At 36.6% G+C, this 26,645-nt stretch overlaps 1 protein-coding gene and 1 pseudogene across 4 annotated transcripts in view; one reads left to right on the top strand and one right to left on the bottom strand.

The window, feature by feature from the left end:
- LOC126923880 (protein neuralized) overlaps nt 1-26,645 on the top strand; it is a 121,276-nt gene that overhangs the window by 70,264 nt on the left and 24,367 nt on the right. Inside the window, exon 1 of one of the 4 annotated variants that reach the window (XM_050737769.1) lies at nt 21,705-21,816. The exons of the other annotated variants lie outside the window; for them this stretch is intronic. Coding sequence (XP_050593726.1) covers nt 21,720-21,816 — 97 coding nt within the window. The 5' untranslated portion in view covers nt 21,705-21,719. Of the gene's footprint in view, nt 1-21,704; nt 21,817-26,645 lie in introns of those variants that run through there. 4 annotated transcript variants of the gene reach the window in all.
- LOC126923924 (uncharacterized) lies at nt 18,968-20,963 on the bottom strand (annotated as a pseudogene).

Raw genomic sequence — 26,645 nt, 5'->3', positions numbered from 1 at the left:
TCATCGATTCTCAATTTTTTTGCAAATGTCATAGAAAAGATTCTCTTTCTCTTCGAAGTATTTGCCCTTCGTTATTCATCCCTGTTAAATAACAATAAAAGAATCTTCGTTTTGCCTAACAATTAAATAACGAAATAAGAATACCAATCTCCTATTTTTTTTTTCTTTTTTGAAAATATAATAAAAGAAGTTTACATCATGGAGTTTACATCGTTGAAACGAGCTTAGTTTTAAGGGGCGTTGAAAGGGAGAAAACTCGGCGCGAGAAATCTTCAAATTTAATGATCTTCGGGTTTACGACCGGAGCTGAAAGACCCAACTGTTCCATTTTTCATCTTTCTCGCTCTTTCCCGTACTTAGTCTTCCGCTTTTACGTGTCGAATTTTCTTTAATGGAAGAGATTCAAGAGACCAACGCTACGTGTGCACCTTTTTGCGCGACACTTTGTGGGAGGTCTTTGAACCGTATTCCTTTAAACATTTTCTATCGGACAGACAATACACGTGCAGCCCATAAAACATTGCTCTCCCTCGTGTTTTTATTTTCCTCCTTTTCTCTCTCTCTCTTTCTGCCTCTCTTTCTCTTGTTCGTATAAAAAATCTGTTTTGTTTTCTGCTTCATCACCGAACAAACTCAGGTTTTTTGCTTCCACTTCTCTTGGGAAGATTCTACACCTTCACTTCGAAGAACGAAACTTGCTCTTTTATTTACGTTGCCTGAAGCTGTGGAAGTTGGCATCAGGTTCTGAATTTTTATAGTTCATGTACTTCGCGTATAGCGACAAATTGGCTATATATTTAGCTTGGTTACTATCATGGTGTTAAATTAATTCCAATTTTCAGTTACCTAGTTTAAGGAACTTGCTCTTAGGTTATAATTTAAAAAAAAAAGAAACCTTTGCTCGACGATTCGTAGAAAGAAAAGTCCAAATCTCGTTGCAACTTCGATTTAAAAAATATATCTCTATACGAGATTTAAAACAACTGCAGTAAATATCCGCCCACAGGAACGATACGAAGAAACAATAGCGAATTTCAATGGAAATATATGGAAAATACGTATGACATAATTGAATTATTTAATATTACAAAAGAGATTTATAATTTGCTTGAAACTTTGACTAACAAAAGAACTCTGTATCATATAAAAGCAACTGAAACAAATATGTCTCCTCGAAATTAACAATTAGATGCTCCTTAAAACTTAATCTCAAAAAGATATTTCTCTCATATCAACTAGCATCATAAATTTCACCAAAAAAAAAAAAAAAGAAAAAAGAAAAAATATATATCTCAACAGAATTCGTAGAAAAAGTCCACATCCATCCAGACATTCCCATTTACAAAAAGTCTGCCTTTCATCCTGCGCCAATAAATCTGAAAATGGAAGAAGAATTTAGCCAGCGAAAATTCCAAAAAATAATTTAACGAGGCAGAACCTTACGTCTGGCTCGGTGACTTTAATGGCTGCACAGGCGGTGTCTTCGTTCGAAAAGCAAGAAGCGCGATCGTCTGACAGAATTCGCATTCGGCTCGATCATTCTTCTAGGGTAGCAGCTGTGCTCGGTCAACCCTCGTGCGTTTATCTCCCTCGCCACACTTCCCCGTTCCTTCTACCCCTGCTGTTGCTCGATAGAAAAGGAGAAGTTTCTCGCAGAGAAACGAGCGTACAGCCATTCGAACAGCTGACGAGCCTTTAAAACTTTCGGCGCTGGCTTTTTACCTGAGCTCATGTTGCATCGAAATGGCGAGGCTTCCTCTCTCGGATCTCGAATCGCAAGGCACGGTCATTATTCGGACAATAAACTCGTGGAACGAGCTTACTTTCGATCTGCCAGCTTCGATTCTGCCTGAATAGAGGAATCGTGTAGATTCAAAGGGAAATGCCAAATCGACCGGCGAAGGAAGAAGGGAAATTTTTGTTCGCTGGGAAAAAATGAAGAAAAATGAAGCAGATTTGAGAAAACGGAAAGCGAATCAGATTCGTTCGAGTTAGACTGGTACACAGCATAGGGATACCATTGTTTTATGAAAAATTGTGCTTGCAAGCGAAAGTTGCACGGTTCTGAGTTAATCTTTGATTTTTGTTATTTGGTTTGTTACATACCTTGTTATTAATTATTTTTCGTGATACGCGTATGTTATCTTTATTGTGAATTATGTAATTTTAAGAGTTTGTTACAGTTTATGTTTTGACTTCTTTATGACTTTAGAATTTGTTACTGTTATAATGTATATAATTTATTATTGTTATATCTTTATTGCAGTTTATGTTCCCGTTAAAATTTTATCGGAGTCATCAGTTATTTTAAACAAAATAGTTTTAAAAAAAGAAAACAGACAATTACAGCCAATGCTGTCTACTTTCCAAGCTTCGTCCTATTCAAGTATGGTTCTTCTTCTCTATCTATAAAACTTTATCTCACGTAGTATCCTACAAGACATCTAAATCGTAGCTTTTTGTAAATCATCACAGTTTTTCCTTCCTTAGTTCGTTATTATACCTGACGTTCCAAAAAAGCAACATCACGAAGGCCATTCCCGCGAACGTAACAAACTTCAACCACCACTCTTCTCAGACAATGACCAGCAAGATCGTTCTCTGTGAACCTTTTAGACGTGCCACGAAACGATGACAGCCTCTTCTTAAACCGCAATCTTGATCCCCTAATGCCTTGTCCAAGCATTACTTCCAAATAAAACTAATCCCCATTATTCATAAATACCAATTTTCACTTTGAGATCAAGTTAAGAAAAGCGGAAAGTTATATTCGATTATTTTTTAAACGTGAAAATATGGAAAGCCAAAATGCCCTCTTTTTAATACGTAGGAACACAAAATGTATCGCATCAATCGCAATCGATGAAGATTACAAAACTGGAAAATTTCAAAGTGTACAGATTGTACATAGATCATGAAGTATGTAAAGTTTAAGAGACACTTTCGGATTACAGAAAGTTGGAAATTTGGAAAACGTTGAAAATTGCCACGCAATTGAAATGAAAATCACAGAAACATTTCTAAAGTACAAACTTAACACACAGGACACAACAGTATGTTTTTAAAGTTCAAGGTTCACAAAATCCCACAAATCACAAAAATACTTCCAAGCTATAGTACTTGGTCAACTCACAGTACACGAGGGAAAGGAGGTTTTCAAAGTCCGCGTAGAGGTCACAAATTACAAAAGGAAAATTTCCAAGATACAAAGTACGTACACGAATCACAAATGCTAAAAGAGAAAACTTCCAAGATCCAGACTTCATACATACGTGAATCACAGAGAACACAGGGCTTACAAAATACAAATTCTTTCACGAATCACAGATTAATAATAATAAAATTCACCCCAAAAACGATCATTTCCAAAGTACAAAATTCCCGTATAAATCCCCCCAAAACAGGGATTTCCGAGGTGCACAGTTCACACTCAGAGCATAGATTTCTGATCAGAACCTCTCTCTCTCTCTCGAGTTCCCGGGATACGCATCGGGTTATTCCGCGTCCGTTCCTCCGTTGCCTGACTCGTTCGCGGTTTTTCTGGTTCTTTTTGCCTCGGTGAATCACTCGGCCCTCCCGCGGCAGAGATTCTCAGTTGGCGATCTCAGCTCCGCGGCGAAACGCAGGTGGAAAGAGAGTCGCGGGTATGGCGGCGCACACCAGGATAACGACACGTGTCTCGAACAGTCCTCGGCCGCTTCCTAGACGGAGAAAAAGGCCGTCGACAACCACCGTGACTCATGTGCCGTTTAAGGTCGAACCGGTGAGCTGTCGAATGGATTCGTGACGAAATTCCTTCGGACAACGAACGATCGTTGCGTAAGTCGAGTGCCCAGAGAATCGATCCAATCGAACAATAACCTGCCATCGATCTGTTACTCTTGTCGCAGTCTTTGACGTGTTTTGCGTGGATTACGTGGATAGTCTTGCAAAACGGTTTCTCAGAGGAATTTGCATTGACTAATGTGGATTGGTATGTAAGTATTGGGACACCTGTTTATTTGTTACATTTATTCCAAGACTTGAGAATATTTGGTATTTCATGTTATTAGTGGAAATTCATATTTTTATAAAGGCAAATAAAGGAACAGAACCTAATGTTTTATCTATTAAATTCCATGACTGGTCGTAAACTTTGCATATTTTGCAAAGGTGTGTGCATTATTATATTATTATATTCCTCATGAATATATGAAAATCTGCGGTCTAATTGTAAGGCATGTACAGTTAATACAAAAAGTATTGGTACATCGTTGTATTTATTATAGTACTTATATACTCATTAAGTTCAAGTATATTAAATTTCTTATGACATATAATATAGTACTTTCGTGTGATTACTTAACCTGATTAAGACCTTAACGCTATGAAAATGAAACGTAAAACCTGAGAAAAAAAACCACTGCACTGGAAAATAAGGGTGTGCGATAATACTTTTCGTAACCACTGTATGATGCATATCAGGTTCGCAAATAATACACGTAGAATGTGAAAGTAGTAAAGAGCAATTTGTACTAAATATCAGTAGGTGTCCTAATACATGCTTATAATATGAAGCTGGTTCTCGTTTGTAGGAGACATCGTTATAACGTAGATTTCAGGTGCTAGATAACAGGAATTGATTTTCTGTTTACTCAATCGACACCTTTGAGGTTTTCACTGTTCGATGCTTGATCGCATAGGCGGTGCATCTTCGTCTATATCTTAACATAACTCTTATTTAGCTGGAAAAAAGACTTCACCCCTGTTTTTTTCCTACAATTAATCAACTAATAAATTTCAATAATTATTCCCCGCAATTAACAGAACCCAAGATCCACGATGGAAATTTCAAAAGTCTCGAACAAGCAGGGAATCGACTCCTCCAACCAGGAAACCTACGATATAATCTTTGGAAAGCATTTCTCTGAAATTTAAATGCCAACCAAAAAACGTATCAAAACCTGAAATTCTGAAAGAAGTTCATTTCCACGATTATCCACAAGTTGATCACTCTCCATAGTCGTCTGGTCGTGGAAGATCTTCGCTCACGTGGCAAAGAGGAGCCAGCTTCCTCGAGCAGCCCGATCACTGACCGTCCTCACTGACTGGTCAGGTTAGTTTGTGTGCGTTCACACCCATCCACCCACTTTCCGCTCAACCTGTGACGTCACAGCATCGCGAATGGAACCCGTCTTTGTTCCCACAAGCGTTTCGCAAACCGGTTTACCAATGGTTCCGCGTGCCCTGTCAGCTGGCAGGACCGTTTAATCGGTTGGAACCGTTTCTATTTTAAAGGATCGCCCATTTTAAAGGATCCTCCTCGACTCCTCATCCTTCCAAGAATAGTTCATTCATGTCCGTTAAAGCGTTGCCAAACGTTCCATCGCGGATTTAGATAAGGATGAGCGAGTAGATTTTACGCAAGTAGGCGCGTTGTCCTTATGGCGCTACTCGGCTGCTATCTATTCTGGTTAGACTTAGGCCTTTGGCAAATAGAATCTTGTTTTCGCGTGTTATCTTTGTATTGTCTTTTGGCCTGTTCAGTGGACTCTGATGGTTTACACGAGGATGAAGTGTGTGGAAATTGGGCCCAATGATTGGTCTGTTTGTTGGAGATTTGGTTTAAGAGAGAAATCAGGATATCAGGATATCCTATTTTTTAAGAGAGATATTGAGAGCATATTTTAAGAGAGATATTGGGAATAATTCATAGAGCTTTCAATAGTCTATACATAGTGTTTTGTGTTTGATAAAATTAGGTAGAACTTAACGTAATCGTAATACAAATATTAAGTTTTACAATAATTAATCTTATTTGGATACTAAAGAAAATTAAAGAGAGGTGTTCGATATTGGTTAACTAAAATGGTTTCGTTTTTCTATAACAGCATGTTGGGTCTCATATATATATACAGTGGATTAAAATTCACGATATAAGTGTGATCAGGGGAAATTTTCTGTGGCTCGAGATAAGACGAAACTCGAGAAATGAAATATTACCTTGGAGGCTTCGTTTTTCAAGAAAATTGCATTTGCTACCTACCCAGTTAGAAACTAGTCAAGTTCCCGTATACTTGATAAGTTTTTGAATTCGAAGTTTTGAAGCCTCCACGTCTGCGATGTCAAGTTTTCGGGTTGAAGTGGTTTGGGAAGTTGGTTATGATCCAGTTTCGAAGATTTCTGTGTCGTATGTCTTTTATCGGCCAGGTATTTGGCAGTTTTTCGAACTTCCTGCAAAGCAGATACGGAGGACGGAAACGAGACTGAATCACAGACCGGAAACTCGCGTCATCGATGTAGTGTACCTGAACGCTATCGTGAAAGAGATTTCCACGAGCAATGTGCTAGCTTTTTTGTTCTTCCTGTTCCCTTTTATCTTGCATTTAGAGAAATATTTTCAGTGCTGAACCTTGTTCTGTTATCTTTAATATCAAGCGCCAAGAATCCTTTGTTAATCGAGCTTATGTCGCTACGATAGATCTACGCATTTTTCTTCTGTATTTAAGAGATTAATTTGTTTAAACATGTACATTCAGAAAAATTCACTATTCAGCTCGTCGGCAGTCAAATTGATCTGAAGAGATGAACTCCATTTCTTACGAACTTCTTCATTTTACTATCCGTTCTATTGCAAATCTTAAAAATTATAATATACGTATCTTACAAATATAAATTATATTACACTATGTAATAAAATTAAAAGAATATGTATCTATAAAATTTAAATGTAATATCTAAGTATAATAATATATTATAATATAATACAGTTAGCACTGAGTATCTTGAAAATCAAGCAATTTATGTCCATAAAATTCCCCACAAGAGAGTTGCGTAAGTAATTGTATCTTCCACGGTCAGTGAATATTAAAAATAAAATGAATATTAAAAAAATATCACGTCTGTAATCGTCCCTGAATACATCTATTTATAGAGTTAATCAGCGTGACTTCCGAACGATTCAGTTAACAGCTGAAAATATATGTCTTGCGATCCTTCCATCCTCCACTTTCTTGCTGCAGTTCTTCTTACGAATTTCATTTTTCCTATGCACTAGACCACAACTATGTACGTAGGATCGTAAAATTGAAGAAGAAGATATAATAACTGACTCGAAGCGAGAAATAGTATGAGAGGAATTACACTATATCCAAGCAAGGATAGTCGCAGAGTACTTGTACGCGTTTGGAGCTCGCGGAAGCAAGGTGCGTGAACACCCCAGACAGCACGTGCAGGTTCGACGAGGTGCGCGTACCGGAAGTCGCGGCCACTTAATGGATGCGTACGAGCTTAACGTACGCACGTGCTCGACGCTCCTGTGGAAATTCGTCAGTTCACCCAGACGAGACGCATCCACCCTGAAACGCGCTTCATATGCTTCGTAGTTTCACTTCTTTTTGATGTACACCTTCATCGCGATCTTGATCATTCTGACCTATGCTTGGGTTCGCTGATCACGTGGACTGAATTCGAGTTGGTTTGAAAATGTTTCTTCGAGTTGATGAATTCAACGTGCATGAGTTTTTCGGAACTGCAAAGTTGCGTAACTCAACTTTTATCACCATTGGATTATCATCTTTATTGAATTACAAGACACGGAAAATTATGAATGATTCGCTGCAGATTATTTCAAGATTCAGGTAAATTTTTCGAGTTCGCGGAGTCAGAAGGTGAAATCGTTTGGGACGGCTTGCCGTGTAAACGAATTTTTATTACATCTGGATTATTTATCGGATTTTTGATTGACTAACCAAGTACGAAAAATTGTGAATCGCTGCAAGTTATTTCGAAGATTTCTTCGATTCTTTCGCTTTAGAGAACAGTGAAACAGGGTTTTCTGTAAGGATAGCTCGCGCTTTCGTCGTCGTTTGCTTGGATTTTACTTAGGAAAATTTGTCATATCATAGATTTTTTCGATTTTTGAAACAAAGAAGCGACATTTTTTCACGTTGTATGTCCTACAATTGGACTATAATTGTCGCATAATAATGTATGTAGTATTGTAATAATCGACATAATAAAAGAAATTATGAATGATTTAGCAGAGGGGTCGTTCCAAAGCGGAGCGTGGAATAAAAGAAATGGAATGTGGAGAGTGAACTGTCAGCAAAAAAATGTAATTCAAACCACTGTTCCTCCTCATCTTCAATTTCAATAGTTCCTACACTACAAACTCGTCCTTATAACATTTTCCTTATAACTCTTTCTCTCAAATCAACAATATACTTCACTAGTTTCATTGCATAAAATATCGACGACGGCACGTTTGCTACGGAAACAAGTTTCTCGGATTGTCGAAAAGGAAAAAAGGAAGTGGCAAGAGGCCATCCATTTAATCTTGCTTTCGCCTGGACGCGTTCTTCTTTCGCGAAAATATATTTTCATCGTCGAAATGGCTCGACGGTTGATTTAAAGAGCGGAGTGTAGCTCCGTTCGAACATCTGTCGTCGATAGAAGTGCTTCCAGAAGAAACGAGGAACGAGCCAGGAGAGCTTTCGAGCAGTTCATTTGGTAACGATTAGTAGCCCCCGTTTTCTCGATGAACTCTTCAACTAAAGGGTGGATTCTCGGCTATCGACTCTCGCAGGAATATATTTTTATTTTCTCCAGCTGTCCACTGCAACGATCTCAATAACGAACTTTCTACAATGATTATCCTGTTATAAAAACATTTTATTACAAATATCCAAAGCACTTGAGAAAATTATTGTCATTTGCTTTCTGGAAAGTAGAATTCGCAAAATGTTAGAAATTTTAGATCCTTAAATTCTAGCATGGAAGTTGAAATTCTTTGGAGAAATAAATTTACGTTTGATATTAATTTTATATTAACAAATTTCCTATTTTTTTTAAATAGCGAAAGATAGCTTCGTTTTTTCTAATAGAAGATTTAATTTATCGTTATGAAAGGATTACTAGAAATTTGATTAGAAAGGATCATTAAGGACTGCTAATATTTCGTTCGTTTTGTAGATAATCACGAAATAATTCCATTAGAAAGATACATTAATATCGGTAACGTTAAAAGAGAATAATCCCAAATTGAAGATCTTTCACTACAATGAAATATATTGGAATTCCATTTTAGTTAACGTCCAGTTAACTCATCTCTCGCCAATTCTTTCTACGAATATGAATTCCTATTATTTGAATGGAAAATCACAATTAATGAAATCTTGGTCGAAGACACCAAACAGTTTCAAACAAACGGCGTTACGTTGTAAATAATAGCGTAACAAATGCGTGAATTTTGCTAGGAATAGCCTGAAAGAAATAGAATCTATCGTCGACAGGAGGACAAAGGGGACGTGGTCCATTCGATCGCGAGCTTTTTCACCGACAATGCACTTTGCTCGCGTCGTCATCTTGAATCTCTCGGTTCTGCTACGGAGAACCCCTCGTCGAGATTTATCGAGGTTGCCTCTTTAAGGCTTCCTTTTTCTCCGTGGATGCTCTACTGCACCCGGGAGCGTTCGTCGTTCTTTTAATGGAACAAACGTTGAGACATCGAGGCGCTGAAGCCATTTTTCAACTCGAGAGCGTTCGCCTGGCAGCTTCTGGGTTTCTCCCTATCAATTCTTCAATATCGTTGCACTTGTTTCTCGATAAATCTGTGTTAGCGAATGGTCACTGTCGTCGAAGGAAAATAATTCTTTCCGCAAGCTTGCAACGGATCGTGGCGATAATTTCATTTGAATACAGAAAGCATTATAGGAAAATAGTCTTGGTAGTTTATTTGCTCGTTTTATAAATCCTGTCTATCTTTCGTTATTGATTATCAATTAAGTTATCGTTCCTTAATACCGTCAAATTCGTATCGATTTTGCTTGTCCGTTCTCTTTACTAGTTTCAGTAATTTTTCTCTTTGCTGATCTTTTTAAAGATTAACAGTTATGCAAGTCTTCAGAAGATAAATACAGTTAGGGAAGAATGCCAACGTATGAATTAATATATCAATGCGTATAAAGATTTCCATGTCTTTGCTAAATTGAGAGGTGGAAGAATTAAGAATATCGCAAAACAACTTCACCGAAATAGGGAAGACTAACTTCGATAATTTATTCCGTTCGCCAATAACAAAACTTCGGTTCATCGGTAAAGAAGCCTAATTGTCTTTTTACCCTTCGATTCTTCTATCTCGTGGACTAAAATTAAATGAATTCAATGAAACTTCTTAATCTACACTCCTAAAGACTCACCGAAATTCTTCCATAAATCTGACCTATTATTAAACGTTTGTAGAGGATCAAAATCTAATTTTATTCCTCGACCATTTTTTCACGCTCAAACGTTAAATTTATCTTTCAATCCCATCTGTTTGATCTCGTTCTCGTCTTATCGTCCGGCAGGGATGAGTCATTTTTCTGAGCAAAGTTAGTTACCGCGGGGACAATGGTCCTTTCAGCCCTCGGTTCGAGGCTGACTTTTTTAAGGGATGTCCCTTTCCAGCCCTTCGCTCGAGACGCATATTACTCCAGGGAACACGGCACCGACTCTAGACTTTAATGGAACAAATGTTGCGAAACCGCAAATCGAAATCGTCCGCGTTGCCAAACGGGAATTGAACGGTGGCGGTTTTTTGAACAGTCGCGCTCAGTGTTCTCGATCAGCTTCTCTAGCACTCTCTTTTTGTTTGTTCGACGTGTATAGGAGTTGCTTGGAAACAAGTATAGCGCATTGTTATCTCAGCCGCAGTAATTGAATTAAATTGGGCGATACGAAAGACATAGCTTCGTAAAGTTTTAAATTGAAAATATTCTGGTATATTTTTGAATTTAGAAATTACTTTGAATTAACAAATTATTGTTTAGATTCGTACATATTTGAATTTAAAAAATGTTTTAGATAGGCTTTTATACTTTGAAATGTTGAAATTATTGTAGATAGATACACAGGATTAAACTAATATTATAAAATTCGCAGACGCTTGTATCTTTAAACGTGGAAATTATTTCAGATATATTGATACATTGGATTTAGGGATTACCTATTTTTATTTTTCTCCTCTGTTAATGCTATTTCGTTTATTCTGAATTTTAAGACGACTTAGATTACATCTTTCGTATTAAATCTCGCTTATTTAATACGAGGTACAACTTGAAGTTTCTAAGAAGTTTCAACTTGAATTCGTAATTATTATATCAGAGAAAAGCAGTAATTATGCAGTTGAGAATGCCAGTTTTGTAGATGTTTTGAAGATACCGCGAGCGTAGAAGCACAAGTAGATTTATTGTATCTACGTATGGTACCTGGTTATGATGAATTATTCATTTTATCAGATTAAAAAATCAAGGTGCGCATACTGCGAGTCGAAGTAGCTAGAGATCATCGTACGATTTTCCATATTATACAGGAAAAGCGATATTATCGCGGAGAAACCTTCAGATTTTCTGCATGCGTGCGTCTAAAATGAGGCATTAGAACAAACGGTCTACTAACGAGATGAAAGATTAGGATATTCTACTTTTTAGACCAGAATATATTGGGTCCAACCTCAATTTTTTAAATGAACATACCCCGTTAGAATTCTACTTCACTGAACGACCTACTAATTTTCCGTACAGCACGAGAGAAGAATCTTTTCTACCCTCGATAAACGCAGGGAAAGAAAAATTCGCTAAAGCAAGAAAATCAGTCAAAAATCTGTAACAATCTTATTACAAAATACTACGAACGTACAGATTAATCAAACACACCAATATAGACAAATTATAAAGCAACACAGACGAGAAAAAGCGAATGCTCGAGAAAGGAATAACCCCCCGTAATTTCGCTTCTGAAGTAGACAAATTTCTTTCTACCCTGTACACCACCCTTCCTATATACGGAATAACGAAATAAATCGATATATACGCAGAAATAAATCGAAATAAATCGCAGAGCGACATAGACGAGAGAGGATGAAAGCCGGAAGAAAGAGTAACGCGCAATTTCGCTTCAGGAGCAGAGAAATTTCCCGAAATTACTCAAATTACCTGAGAACAAGAAAAATCCGCCAAAGCAATCCAACAAGAAGATCGACCATGCTTCAACCGTAAATTTACCTTCCTCCGCTTCTCTGTTCAGCCGGATGCTTCGTTAAGTACGCACCTTCTTCCCCTAAAAACTCGCTGAGACCATCTCGTTCGTCGAAATTCTCACCCCCTACGTTTCAAACTCTTGAAAGTTCTTGCTGGCAGCCAGGTCCCAATTAAAAGTTCGCGAGCCACGTGTCCGTCCATCCGAGGCCACTGCAGGCTGATTCAGCGATAATCGCCGGAAGTCGGTCGAATTCTTGTCGGTTTCCCTCGTCCGCCTGGCGAAAACCCGGCGAACGCGGACAACGGAGGCGATTGGTCGCGGCCTACGCTCAATTGGTCATCCCGCGTGGCGCCCAGAAAGCGAGACGAGACGACTAGCAACGAGTGGATGATTTAATTGTCGCGTGTCAGGAGTTCAAGTGTCGGCGAACGTGCGATCGGTGACTGCGAACGCGTCTTCAACCCGCCCACAACGTTGTACCCGGGGTCAACATCGTCGACGTTATCGTTGCTGATCGCAGGAAGTTCGCCGGGAACCAGCTGTAATTGCCACAATTAGCCCCGGTCCCGGAGCCGAGGATCCTCGCTAATTGTTAATTACATCGCGAGAATTGAGGAGACCTCTTGCTTGCCAGCTTTTTCAAGATGGTTGCTTAGAGGATGGAGAGAGGTTGGGTCGAGGTTTCGGTTTGATTTTAAGGTGGTGTAGCGGTACTTGAAGAAGAAGGTTAGGAGGAGAATTATGAGAAGTTATGGGTACGTAGGAAGTTGTTGGACATAATGGGTTAGATCGAGTGTCTTTTGTTTGAATCGTAGTTCCATCAGTGTTCAAATTATATATTTGTAAGGTTTGTTCGTGTGTAAGATTTAATAAGACGGTATAATAGTCCTGGCGGCGTTGACTTTGTTTGGAAATACTAAGAGATTTTATTTAGAGGAATCGTAAGGGATACAATAACGTGGTGGAATTTTTTCGGAGGGTAAAGGGGTTGTAACTTCTACCTTTATAAATTTATTCTTCTTTTTTCATATCTTCTTATAACGTTTCGCTTTTATCGCATTTGGCGAGAAATAAATTTTCTACTTTCTGAAAATAAAGGAATACGAGAGCGAATTCGTTGAATATTCTTAGAGAAATAAATTTTCTATTTTTTGAAAATAAAGGAATACGAGAGCGAATTCGTTGACTATTCTTAGCAACAATCGAATCAAATGCGAACAGACCACTGGAATTCCAAAATATCGCAATGCACGTGTATTTTGATAGCGATGAAGGTTACGTTTTATCGACATCCTGCTGGCAGCTGGTTCCCTTTCGGTTCTCCGTTGCTATAAATCTGAAATTTATTTAAATTTGTTCAGACTTCGCAGGATCATCGGCGGACTGAAATGGTAGATCCAAGTTGACGCATTAATAACATCGTTTTAACGATTTCTATCTATTTCATTTGAAGGAAGTAAACGCATGGAGGCTGTCAAAATGCGATAATATTTTCGAACATCTTAATGTCGTTCGACGAAATTCAATTATTTCTCCAGTCATTTGAATATTATTTCATGTACACTGTAAATAAGCACAGAATCCTCGATCAGATATTCCTGGACCGAAATGAAACATCGACAAGTAAAGCACGAAATTTGTACCAAGGAAACTGAAATGAACGATATATGAGAAAATACACAGCGTAAAAGGGAAACAAGCCTCCGTGCACAAATTGTTTAAAAAATTATCCAAATCCCGGAAAATGCACCTTTGTGTATTATTCCTCAAAATTATTTAAATCCTTAAATAAATCCTGAAACCATTCTGATCGTAACTGCTCTGTTAATTATAGTATTAAATATACACATACATTTATACTGTCAGACCATGAGTTCAGACAATGTTTGCAAATGACTACATGATAATTAGTTGAGAGTTAAAATCTAGAATATTTTTCAAAGCGTACACCGGATGATTTACTGCACAAATATTATATATCCACCTTTAGCGTTTCCAAAAAAAACACAATTTTAAAAACTCAATGATACGTTATAATCGAAATACTTTTTGCATTGTATTTATCATGTTTATTATTATCAATGCTGCTATAAAATGGATCGCAAATAGCGCGCTGGTCCTTTTCAGGAACCTGAAATGACAAAAGTGGATCTTATGAAAATATTTCGAAATAAACAAAAGGATGAACAAAAATATTATTTCCAACAGACTTATGAAATGGATACAAATGTGATATTTATACAGCATAAGGAAAATGACTATTTGTTGCATATGGAAACCGTAATTTCACAAAAAGTGGACGCACAATGTTTGCGCAGTAAACCGTCGACATCTCCATAGAAACTGAGAACCACGGTGAACCATTGACCCCCGCGTAAACCGAGAAAGTTCCCGGTGAACACAGCAACGAGAGCAATAAACGTTGGATGAGTAAAAGACGTTCAAACCGACGCGGCGTCTTAATCCGCTCATGCACACCGTTTCCTCCAACTCCTTTTTATCCTCTAATTATACCTTACCCAAGCTTTTCTTCTGGAGTCTGGAAACTCGATGGACGATCCGTGATAACATCAAATAGCCACTCGACAGTCTTCGAGGAACATTTCGTCGTTCGGCTTGTCGTGATTGAATTATCCTGGTTAATCAACGAGCTCTATGGAGATTAGGCCTAACCCTTGTTCAAGACAATCTCGTGTAATTCGCGACCCCTTTTTCTTTGATGGCGAGCGACTTGTTAGCGTCTTGGGATTTCAGAATGGTTTTTGTGATGCAAATGAACCGATAATATTCAAAGATTGATGTTGGTACTTGAAATGAATTGGAGGCAGAAGTAACGGAGGATTGTGGAGTGGAAGGTTTATTTTTGGTTATTTACTTGTGATCTTTTTGTCTTTGATGCAAGTCTAATATTTTATTCGTTTGGGTTAATATTATTTCGTTAATATCTCAATTTTTGCTGTATTTGAGTTTAAGTACTTTCTATGGTTTATAGTTTATTTAATTCGTTGGTTTTTTATATAGTTTATAGATTATATGGTTTGTTAATTTGTTATGTAGCTCATATTTTATGTAGTAGATATCATTTTATATGATTTCTTGTATTGTTTATTTCATATTGTTTATTTAATTTATAGTTCAGTTTAGTGTTTCTAAATCTAATCTTTTATACGGTTATTTAATTCTTAAATAGCTTGTAAATTATATGGTTTGTTAATTTGTAATATAATTTATTACATTGTTGTTTCATATACTTTTCTTAATTTATATCTATGGTTTGACTTTCTAAATATTTGTTTAATTTTTCCATTGCGTTGACTTCACTAAAATTCAATCTGCAAATTGAATAACTTCGAGTGCCTCTGTTGTGTTCGATGGCCAATATGAGCAGCACTTTTGGAACATTAAACATACGAAATGAATTTACTATTAATCTAATTTCGTTGTTCACTTCGAACCTCTAGATATAGTTTTACGTAATAAACAAGCAAAAGATTGAAATAATTAATTAATACAATAATTTACACGATCAAAATTTCACGTAAAAATCTTTGGAACCCTCCTGAATTCTTCGAAAAAAAAAATTTCTTAATTTAAAAAGTAATTGCAAGAACAAAAAATACCTCACGACACCTGGGAATTTTTCAAAAATTTCTTCTTACTCTCCACGTTAATCATCTTTACACAATATGGTCGGATTATACACGCGGATTCATTAGGATCTTAAGGGGGATAAGCTTCACGGCCCATCTGCCATAATATCCTGAGGGGAAGTTGCTGGTTTCTCGAATGGCTTCCCCTCACACGATCCCTTCCTTTCCTGCTTCCTTCCTTCCTTCCTTCCTTCCTTTCTACGCCAGAAGCTGAACGAACAAAAAATATCCGTACGTCGTGTTCATGGGAATTCACATGCAAATCCCGATGACAACAAGGTGCCTTTTCCTTTCCCGAAGCACGCGCAAAATCGACCATCTGTTCGCAGGTATGGAAATTGGACGTGTTTCATCATCCTCCATTGGGTTTCGATCAAATTTCAACCGTCCATTTGTAGGTATTACCATTAACCATTTTTTTTTTTTTTTTTTTTTTTGTAACACCTGAATTGTTATTTACAATTTTTAAAAAGGCTGATGATTAATGGTTTGCTTATTTTATTGAATTATCCAAATTCAAAGAATCAATCAACAATTTTTTCAATAATTCGTAAAAGGAATTTAATCTCTGGTAAAGGATAAACAAGGAAGCAATCAAAAGAGAATTTTATTTTGGTCGTTCTCTTGTGTGCAGCATTTCATTCCAATTTCTGCCCGATTTTCCGGCCTCTATCGTTCGTCAATCCGCCGACAAACGTTAATGGGAAAGTGCTCGAAATAAATCGACAGAACACTCTAAAAGCTATCGAACCTCCGCTTATCGATCCACCGACACCAGGAACGCTCTTCCGCGTTTCACATTTTTTCCAAAGTAATATCCTTTTCGGTCGCAGTTCGTTCGAAAATTCAGAGTAACTCGAACATAGAGGAAAAGATTTGTTCGTCTTTCGAGAATTCTCGAAGGACGATTGCCCTTCGATGGGAAAAATAATTCATCATCGTCGATCACCGATGAAAGATCCAAGTAAACTTATCGCCTCCCCTCGCTTTTTATTTTTATCAAACGTTCCCTTCATTCATCTTCTATAAATGGTATTTACGCTATCTTGCAATCACGAGTCGTCGATTCAGCAAACAGCTTTTCTTGATATTTCGTGATATATCGAAGCATGAAGAAGATATTGATTGTTCATTCTTGCAGATTCCGAACATGTGTAGAATAATAATATCAAAACTTTTAACAGGAAATTAACCAGCAAAAATAATATACGGTAACAACTGAATAAAATAATATCTAAGAACTGTAATGTATACAAAATTATGGAGCTTTTAACAGATTTGCAAAGCCATCCATTAAAGCAGAAATCCGCTTTTTCGTTCGATAAAAATAATATAATCATAAATACATTTGCATAAGATAACAACTGCATAAGATAATATTTGAAAATACAAGATTATTGCTACAAGATTATGTACACTGCAGTAGACATGACCCTACTAAAAATTCAATCTCTTGTTCAGGAAAACGACATAACGACACAGCGCAACATTTCAGTAACCAGCGAATAAAATTCACAAAATGTCCAAATATCTGTAACATCTAAGAAATATATATAGAGTTTATATACCTTCCAAAAAGATATAGAAAACTATGCTACCAAAGATCTATTTCCTCTAGACCAAAACCCAAACGTTTCGCTCCCTAAAAGGATTGTCGTGACGATATCTTTAAAAGAATATGAAAACAATCTACTTCTTCGCCTATAACAAAACTAGTTACTTAATAGGAAAAATAGTTAATAATCTGAAGTGTAGAAAACAGGCTACCGAAAACCAACTTCCTTTCCTAGAGCAAAACTCAAACATTTCCTCGATTTCCATTTGCATACTCGAAGAAAGAGTTTAAATCCATGCTGAATCGCAATGAATCGCTTGGCGAAAAATGGCTGAAGCCGCGTGTGCGGAGGCTGCCCTCGCGACAGAGGCTGAAAGCTCCGCGGAGCTTTTAGCCGTGCTGTGTCTATAGAGCTTGCATATCGTTATCAACCCCCTGACAACAGCCGGTCTCCTGTCGGCCCGGGATCGATACAGCTTCTATTGCGATATCAACGCGCAAACCCCATGGCTGGATGGGCGGCGGGGGTGGCGTAGGATTGCGCAACACACTGCCCCTCCAACCCCGCCTTCTAGCTCGCCGTTGTGGAAATTCTATAGAAATCGCGCGTCGCCTCGCGACGAAGGCTTAACGCGTTAATTCGCTCGGCTCTTTTCCCTGTTCCTTTCACGGGAATTAAGCCGAACCCACCATGATTCTGGAAAATATAGCTCGCTGAACGAGGGAGAATTTGCTATTCTTTGTGTGATCCTTGAAGGGGAGCCAACCAGCAAAGACTCCTGTTTTCTTTTAGATAAAAATGAATTTTTATGGGGTTTAGGGGATTTACGGTTGACAAGATTGTGGATGTTTATGCATGCATTAAAAAATTTATCATGTGCCTTCCACTCCTTCGTGAAAATATTCAATGTGATAGTGTTTCGAAATTCTCAGACCCTTATCTTATTTTTTTAATTTCAAATTTGATTTCTTTTGTAATTTTATTATCTTACAACTTTGCTTTACATTATAGAGAATCATTGTATAAAGAATTATTATGAAGAATATTACAACGTATTGTAAAGAATACAATGTACATGAATTTTAAGATCGATTGCGATATTTCTATCTTGAGGGTACCACGAGGGTGTCTGACCAGAGTCATGAAAATAACGTTTCTATTAAGCAGTCGTAAGCGTCTGCTGGGGTTTCCGCTACCCTTAATCCGATCGAGACTTATTATGCTCGGGACTATTAATGCGATCAAGTATGGTAATGCCCCGTGAAAGTTATTGGCTCGTAAAGCGGGAAAATTTGTGTGTTGCGTCATTTGTCGTGCATCCAACGTAATGAATCGTAGCCCATCTATCAATAAAGCTTTTCGTTTCCATCGATGCATAAAGAATCAACTTGTAAAGGAAATCGCTCCATACATAATTCACGTAATAACCAAAAATATGTCCAATGATATATTTAATGTAAGTTTATTAACTAATAAACTAATATACTAAAACTTTAATATGTGTCTTTTTTATGAAAGAATTTTTCTATAAAATAATAATTATACTCATTAGACTAAAACCACACGCATCTCTAGTAAAAGTTTTGTTTATTGTTTTTCAAATTACACATTTCTCAACATTTGCCCGCTAGATATATAGATTATAATTTATGACTCCTGTACAGTACTGAAATAGATCGACTGGTAATTCCGAGACGCCAGCTTCTACTTGTGACAAATAATGTACAGATGTGATTTTGAACTTAAAACTACAGCCGAAAATATGTTAACTCGAGAAAGAAAACCAAAACTCCTTTCACTAACAAATGTATCTGTTACAGATTATTTTTGTGCATCTTGATATGATATAAAGAACGAGGAACGCTAACAATTTTTAAGTTAATTTTCCATTACAAAACGTCAGTATATTATAAATAGATCTGCTTGTAGTATTTCAAACTGATCTATTTTTATTCACTATTACTTTTATCTTTAGAAAAACGAATTCTAAAATTTCATTCATTTATTTTTAAAGAAATTACAAATTAACAGATTTATTCAGTATAATTAATTTAATACAATTAACATCTTTATGCAAAATGAAATCTTAACACCTGAACACTTTCTTAATATTAAATTAATATTTAAATCATAGTCTATAGAAAATTTATATTGCCTACCATCCAAATTATATAAATATTTTTCTAATTGAATATTATTCCTAACTAACTAATAATCTGTTCTATTAATTTTTATTTAACATTATACAATTATAACAAAAAATTATATAATTATAGATAGCAATAAATTGCATCTCCTAAGCATAAGTATATTTTTAAAAGCCATCGATCGATTTTTGCAAGGTTGTCCGGCTATTTAGGAGGGTGCCGGAATTTTGAAAGTCGTTGCTCTATTGTACTCTTCTATTCCCCTTTTTTCCGGTCATTCGTCTCAAGTAGAGTCTACGCCAATGCCGAGGCCCGGTGCTGGCTTCCTAAGGCCAGGTGGTGCACAACCGTTGCCATCCCCAAAGCCCAGTGTTCCGCTCCTGCAGGCAGCTGCAGCTGCGACATACACGCTCCTCCTTGTACGTTTGCACACGACGCTTGTAATATATATACGTACGTGTACAACTGCTTGCGATCGAGATCATTATTGAAAAGTCTAGATCTAGGTCAAGAAAGATTCGAAATTTCGACTTTCTGTTCTTCTCTTAACTACGTCTGAATCTCCGTCGAGGTTAGGAAAATCATGCCACCACTTTATTCTTCTAAATCAGTGAGCATATCTTATGCAACTCTCTCCTATCCTATTGAGGTTATAATTCCTACAATGTGAAAAATTATCAAATGAAACATATATTTTCTTATGGAAAAATTTAAAAAATATTCTAAATAAACACAAGAAAAGAATTATATTAAATTTATCAATAATATTCATGCAACTCTATAATTAAAGTTTAATCCACATATTTAAATCATATTTAACTGTTGACAATTTAATATATTTGACTTTAATTTGTATTGTATATTTTACGCAAACGTCTTTATCGAGTAAGGTACAAAGTACAAATTGAAATAAAATTCTCCACAATTCAATTATTTTATCCTAAACCGTAGTGAAGCACTTCTGATCTGATGATACAAGTTCAGTTCATGGGTTCTCATTGTTTTCATAATGTTCTTCTTTATCGATAATTTCCATGCGGCGATAAACATACATCAATTACCGACCGCGCGAATTTGATCGCTGTCTCACTTGTGCTAAAGTTTTCATGGCTATCGTTGTATAGCGGTTCTTCGAACTTCGGTTGGGCAATGATAGATAAGGTAACTACTTATCAACGAGATATCCGCAAGGTGAGATCCTGCAGATATATAGCGTTTCATTTCACCGCAACCTTTCCGCTTCGAGAGGTTAGAACGTCCGCCTGCCGCCACGCACGAATTGCCAAGGTGTATTGGTAACCGCACATATTCACACGAACAAGGGCGTGCTCGCACACACACAACCATGTAATGACAGCAGGGAGTTGGGGCAGCAACGAACAGAGCAGATGGGGAGTTTGCTTCTGCAACGAAAGCCAGTCGTTGTAGTGGCTTGGTTCAAGCTGTCCGCCTTTTCCTGGCTTCTCTGCGTGAATTCGCGCTCCTTTCCTCCGACTTCCCCCGTCTTTTGCCGTTTCTCCTTATTCAACCGCGAGAAAACTCAGGTGACAAACATGAGTCGGTCGCGTGGTGGTCTTCCTTCCTTCCTTCTGTTTTTCTCACAGCGCCATCTCCTACTTTAGAGTTCCTTTTCGAGATCTCGAGCTGTGGCGCGATATTGAAAACCTCGCTATCGAACAATCGTCGATCGATATTTTGCATATAGTGTCGCGTGCAAACGGGTCAAATTCATTTTGTGGAACAATTACCAATTAGTGTGAATATTTGGACAATATTTCGCAGAATTTTACTTTCTTATTATTCGAGAAACTATGTTGACGGATCATCGTGTACGAATAGATGGTAAATATTCAAATGCTTTGGTATTTCGAAATTGTAACGCGATATTGAAAAAGCTTGATATCGAAGAATCGTTGATCGATATTTTGCTTAGAGTATCGGGTGCAAACGAACCAATTCATATTTCGAAATAATTACTACGAGTACTTGATAACATTTCGCGAGGTTTTCTTCTTATTAATCGAAAAAGTATGTTATCGGATCATCGTATACGAATAGTAGAAAGTTATATGAATATTCAAACGCTCTAGTGTTTCAAAATTATACTTTTCCAGGTTAAGCGTGTCGTAAACTGTTTCATTATCGCACCTAGCGTTTGATCATCGAATTCATACTATAGAAAATACCAAATTAACAAATGCTACAGCTCGGGACACTTAGAGAGGCCTACTTTCCCATTTCCCAAGTTCGATCCAAGGAGGCAATCGAGGAAATTCTAAAAGGAGCATATTTCGGTCGTGGACTTGTTCTTCGAAATACGTTCTTCTCTTGAATTTCAATAAACGCGTGCTTGGTAACTATTCTCAATGGCTCTGGCATTATCTTGTCAACGACCACGGAGACCATTAACCGTCAATACAGCCACTAGGGTGGCGCGGCTAAGACTCTTAGGAAATGTCTTCGGTGAGTATAGAGTATATCTATACGTCTTCTTTTTTCTTATCCCCCTTGTCCTCGTTATAAGCGATCCCTCCTGCTAAGATTTCGAGTATTTTTACGGTGTCGCACATGTGTGTTGCCACGCGCGTTACGCGTTTATAAATACATTAACGGTTATACACCATGTCACCAATGTAGAGTTGTTACAGATGTCGCCTATATGCTTTATTTAATATGAATTATATAATTATGTAATAACATTCAACTTAATTTTTTTATCATTCTTTCTTCGTTATTTTGTGACATTTATTAATAAATACGAATTTAATCGATATAGTTTATATATATATTTTTTAAACTGTATATAACAGCAATAAGTAATGAATAAATTAGTAAATGATTTAGTAACAGTAAATTACAGCGGCAAATCGAATTATGAATAATAAATTCGCATAATTTTACAGCCCTCTTTATTACACCAATTAAATTGATAATTACTTTCATTATATTTTAATTATAAATGGAACATTTTATATTTAATAACTTATATAATTTATTTGTCGCACTTGATGAGATATGATTACAGGTTCGTATCGATTATATCTTATCGCATATACTTAATTTCAGCTGTTAACGACAGCTTCATAAAATGGCTAACTATTAATCTTCTAATACATATTTCAGTACTAATAAAATATTACATCCAATTTTCATAACACAGAGTTCTTACTACAATTTCTAATAGACTATTTAACTATGTTACACATGTACAATAATAATCAAATCAATAATGAACAAATCAAGCCAATTTGTATTATAAATTCGTCAAACCACTCTACATATCAAGCTTTATGATATTCAGCCTTCGTTTTTAATTCACAGTTGCTTCTAAAGCTTCGACCTAACGTCCATATTCAATTCAATCTAACATTCTTTCATCAGGAAGAATAGAAGACCGAGTTACTCTCTTCTCAGCCGGTTCATAAAACACATTGTAGTACGTGAATCGTGATTTTCCTGCTTCTCTATTCCCTCATGTGAATTTTTCATGTGACTATAATGAACGATAGTCAGTATCTTTTTTTAGGTTTTCGTAAGATGAGTAAGAATATTGTTTGTTAAGCGTTTCTCGACCTGAAGGATCCGCTGGTTGACCGGATAGTTGATAGAATTAGCGCACAAGGCACGACTCGACGCAACAACAAGCGAGACATGCGTTTTCTTTGTCGCGCGAGGAAGTGGAATTTCATTAGCTATCGCGCGCGCGCATGTGAGTCATCGTTCGCAACGCGTTATGAATTGTTTGACCCTGGTGAAGCCTATTTAACGATTGTGTTTTTAATAGAAAAGGCTTTCTTTCTTTTCTGTACTTGTAAATTTGAAGATTTATTTTACTAAAACCAAGTTTACTGAAATTTAATTAGTTTTTTTTTAAATTTTATTAAAGCTACACATTTTCTGAAATTTATCGCTATCATTAATATTTTCTCTGTGACTTTATTAATCTCTTTCCCCATAAACAATAGGAACTACATAATGAATTCTACGTTACGAGTTACAAATTATGCAAACAGTCGTATTATAATTTTCCATGAGCTTTTCTTTCCTGCAAGTTTTTAATTCATTAAGAGGAGCAACAACGAACTAATTGCTTTTATGCCTCGAAGCTTCAAAATTAATAATTAATTACCCTAATAAGAATGATACACTAGGAAAGTAGAGTCCAAATAAGGATTACTTGAATGGATAATTAGCCTAATCTCGAATGGTTCTGAAAGTTTTAGGTTCGCGGTTTGATAATTATTAATTAATACCAGAAATTATGTTAGAGAGCATCAGAGTCCCGCGAGACTATTGGAAAACGTGGTACGCGTCTATGTTAGAATTAATCAGAGGTGAACGGATGGTAATTAGCTTGTTCGCAACTTAATTAGTTCGTTGAACGCGCACACAAATGAAATATTCATTTTCTCTGATGCTGCTGCATAAAAAATACATTTTACACGATATGTTAGTGCAGTGTAGTAAGAGAACTAGTTAGAAAAAGGAAAGATATTAGGTATCGTACGTAAGATTTAGATATCGTACAATTCTTCGAAAATTAAAGAATCAAACACTATAAGATTATATGTATTTGGTTAATGACAGGATGATGTGATTCACCGACAGTATGACGTTTAGCAATATTGTTATCTCTAGAAAGTAGAACCATCGTTTTGTTGATTTTTCAAGTTAAATTAAAGATCTCGCGTAAAAATCTCATCCTTTACATCCTGAGCTGATAAATTGTTCGCGCAATATACTGTTATCAAAATTGAAACCCATGTTGACACTAATATCAATACGTCACTATTTCTAGCATAGATAATATTCCAATATCAAGATCAGTCCACACATCGACAAGCAATTTTACACTAAACTCCCACTATCTGTCATCTAGAACTACCCTTCAAATCCTCTAAAAATCTTTCAATTTCAATGTATAATACGTTCGAACTTAAATCTTCCAAACCAACATCATCGTTTGATCCTCTAATAAGCCACGGAACGATGCTTGATCCGATATTTCGAAAGAGAACCACATCACCGTTCGTCGATCACTAACCACCCCTGAAAACTATACACGACCCCTTTGAAGTTCATTTCTACACCGTCTGCGATAGTTAATCTGCTGTCAGGGTGAAAAACCGGCTGTTATTTTCCTATCGACGAAGCTACACCCCCGCAACGTCTCCGCGAGCCTCTACGTGCGAAACGTGACAGATGCAAAGCGGAGGGGGTGGCTACCCCATCGTTTAACTTCGTTAATCCGATTGTTCCTTGGTCAACGATGGTGGCCGTGTTAAAAGCGCCGCGATGGGAATATGCACTTGTCGTCCTGGGGCATTTCTCGCGCGAATTCCTAGGGGTAGGTTCGCGTCCCTAGGGTAAAACTCCCTGAACACCTTTGTGCTGCAACATTTGGCAGTGATTAGAGGGCGAACACTGGAAGGACGGAAAAAAAAATGGTACAAAAATAGTTCGTGATGGAAGTTTTGGAATTTAGGAATTGTTTTCCTTCAGCGACAAGTGCGAAGTTTGATGGTTCTATTGATGAAGAGTAGGAACTATTTTTGATAAATACGAACGTGAAATGTTAATTGTGAAATGTTTCTTCTGCTTTGGTGAAAAGTGGGTATGAAATTTTAATTAATTGAAATTAACTATGTGGGAATTAGTACGAGGAATTAATTGTACATGCTAAAAGGAAAGTTTTGATTGGGGTAATAAGACTTCGAATTTTTCTGTAAAAAAATAATGTTTTACAGTATCTTAATTATTAATTGCGAAGTTCTGTAGACTGACTATTTATACTTTATTTCTCGTACCTCCAAAAAATTCCTGCTACATAATTATCATTTTAATTTAGCCTCTTCTAAATTAGCTAGTGCTAGTTTGCTACACACAAATAAGGACATTAATTTCGTAGTTTCATCGTTGGTAATTTTCAAGACATACCAGGTAACATTCCTTGTACAGACAGCTACACGGAATTCAGATAACAGTACTAATATCATTCTTCTTCAAATTTCTCCGGTTTCCTTATTTAAAACTCATATCTCTGATCTCAAACTATTCTCGTTTCTTTTTATACATAATTAACAAAAGTAAACTTTTAATTAATTATCTTCAAAGAAAAGCGGAAAAAATTGAGAAACTTAAATTGTAGATAGAAGTTGCATGTATTCTCCATACCAAAATATGTATATTATCTTCATGAAATTACAGCTGTTGTTTGGATTCGATCGATAAGTTCTCTCTGAAGCGTGCAAACCAGTCGATGATCGAGAAGACGGTTTATCCTTCGTGATTCGAGATTACATTGATCGAAGGTGTACACCGATTTTCTTGGTATTCCGACGATTCTGCCGAGTTCGAAGACCCTGCACGCTTCTAATCATTTCGACATATTTACATTCGCGTGTAGATGTTAGCTTAATATGCCGATTGTTTATGATCACGTGCATCACGTGCACGCGATGCAGCTTCTCCCTTCTTTCTCTGATTACTTTAATCATAGATATCATATGGACATAGACTGTGGCTTCTCTTTCTCTCTTATAAGCTTCTGTTTTTCTCAGCATGGTTACGATGCAACATCGTCTCCTACCCATGCGTACAAGTCTCCGCCTCTTGCAACTGCTTCCTTGTCATATAGTAGCACAAAATTGCATTTTGATGGCCAGTATTTTGAGAATATATTTGGAGAATTACCTATTAATTTTACTACTCTAATCTCTCATTTAACCAAAGTTCCTTGATGGACAGAGAGACTCTCATTGTTTTAAGGAAAGCTGCAACAGAAAGTCGCTTTTCTTTACCTCAAAAAATTTTGAACTAGCATAAAATTGAAGAAAAAAGTCATGTCTATCGACGACAATCCTTCCCTACTTTTCTCTACCTCGGAAATTTTTGAACAATTTAAAAACACGATATAGAATATATAACTTAATAGTACTTAGTTTAGTAGTAAAAAGATCTGCACATATCATTATTTCCCACTGAAGCGTTTGTTCACCAACTTGTACATTTCCTTTTTTTGCAGCATTAAAATTTCATTTCCTAAATATGAATGATTATATAACCATATACTTGACCCAATTTATTAATAATAATAACAATAATTTGTTTTTATTTCGACCTCTTTAGCATAGATATGGGTTTGACTTATCATTCTTTGCACTCATCCCTCAATACCTTTAAGGTTCAAAACAATTACACACTAACCTAGTCGTAAATTTTCTTAACCTACGTTTTACTTAAATCTGTCTCATCTATTCTCCTAACACTTTAACCCAAACTTGCCTAATTCA

This window comes from Bombus affinis, chromosome 14 (genome assembly GCF_024516045.1).
Source record: "Bombus affinis isolate iyBomAffi1 chromosome 14, iyBomAffi1.2, whole genome shotgun sequence".
Taxonomy (NCBI): Eukaryota; Metazoa; Arthropoda; class Insecta; order Hymenoptera; family Apidae; genus Bombus; species Bombus affinis.
This window is presented reverse-complemented; position numbering and strand designations above follow the sequence as displayed.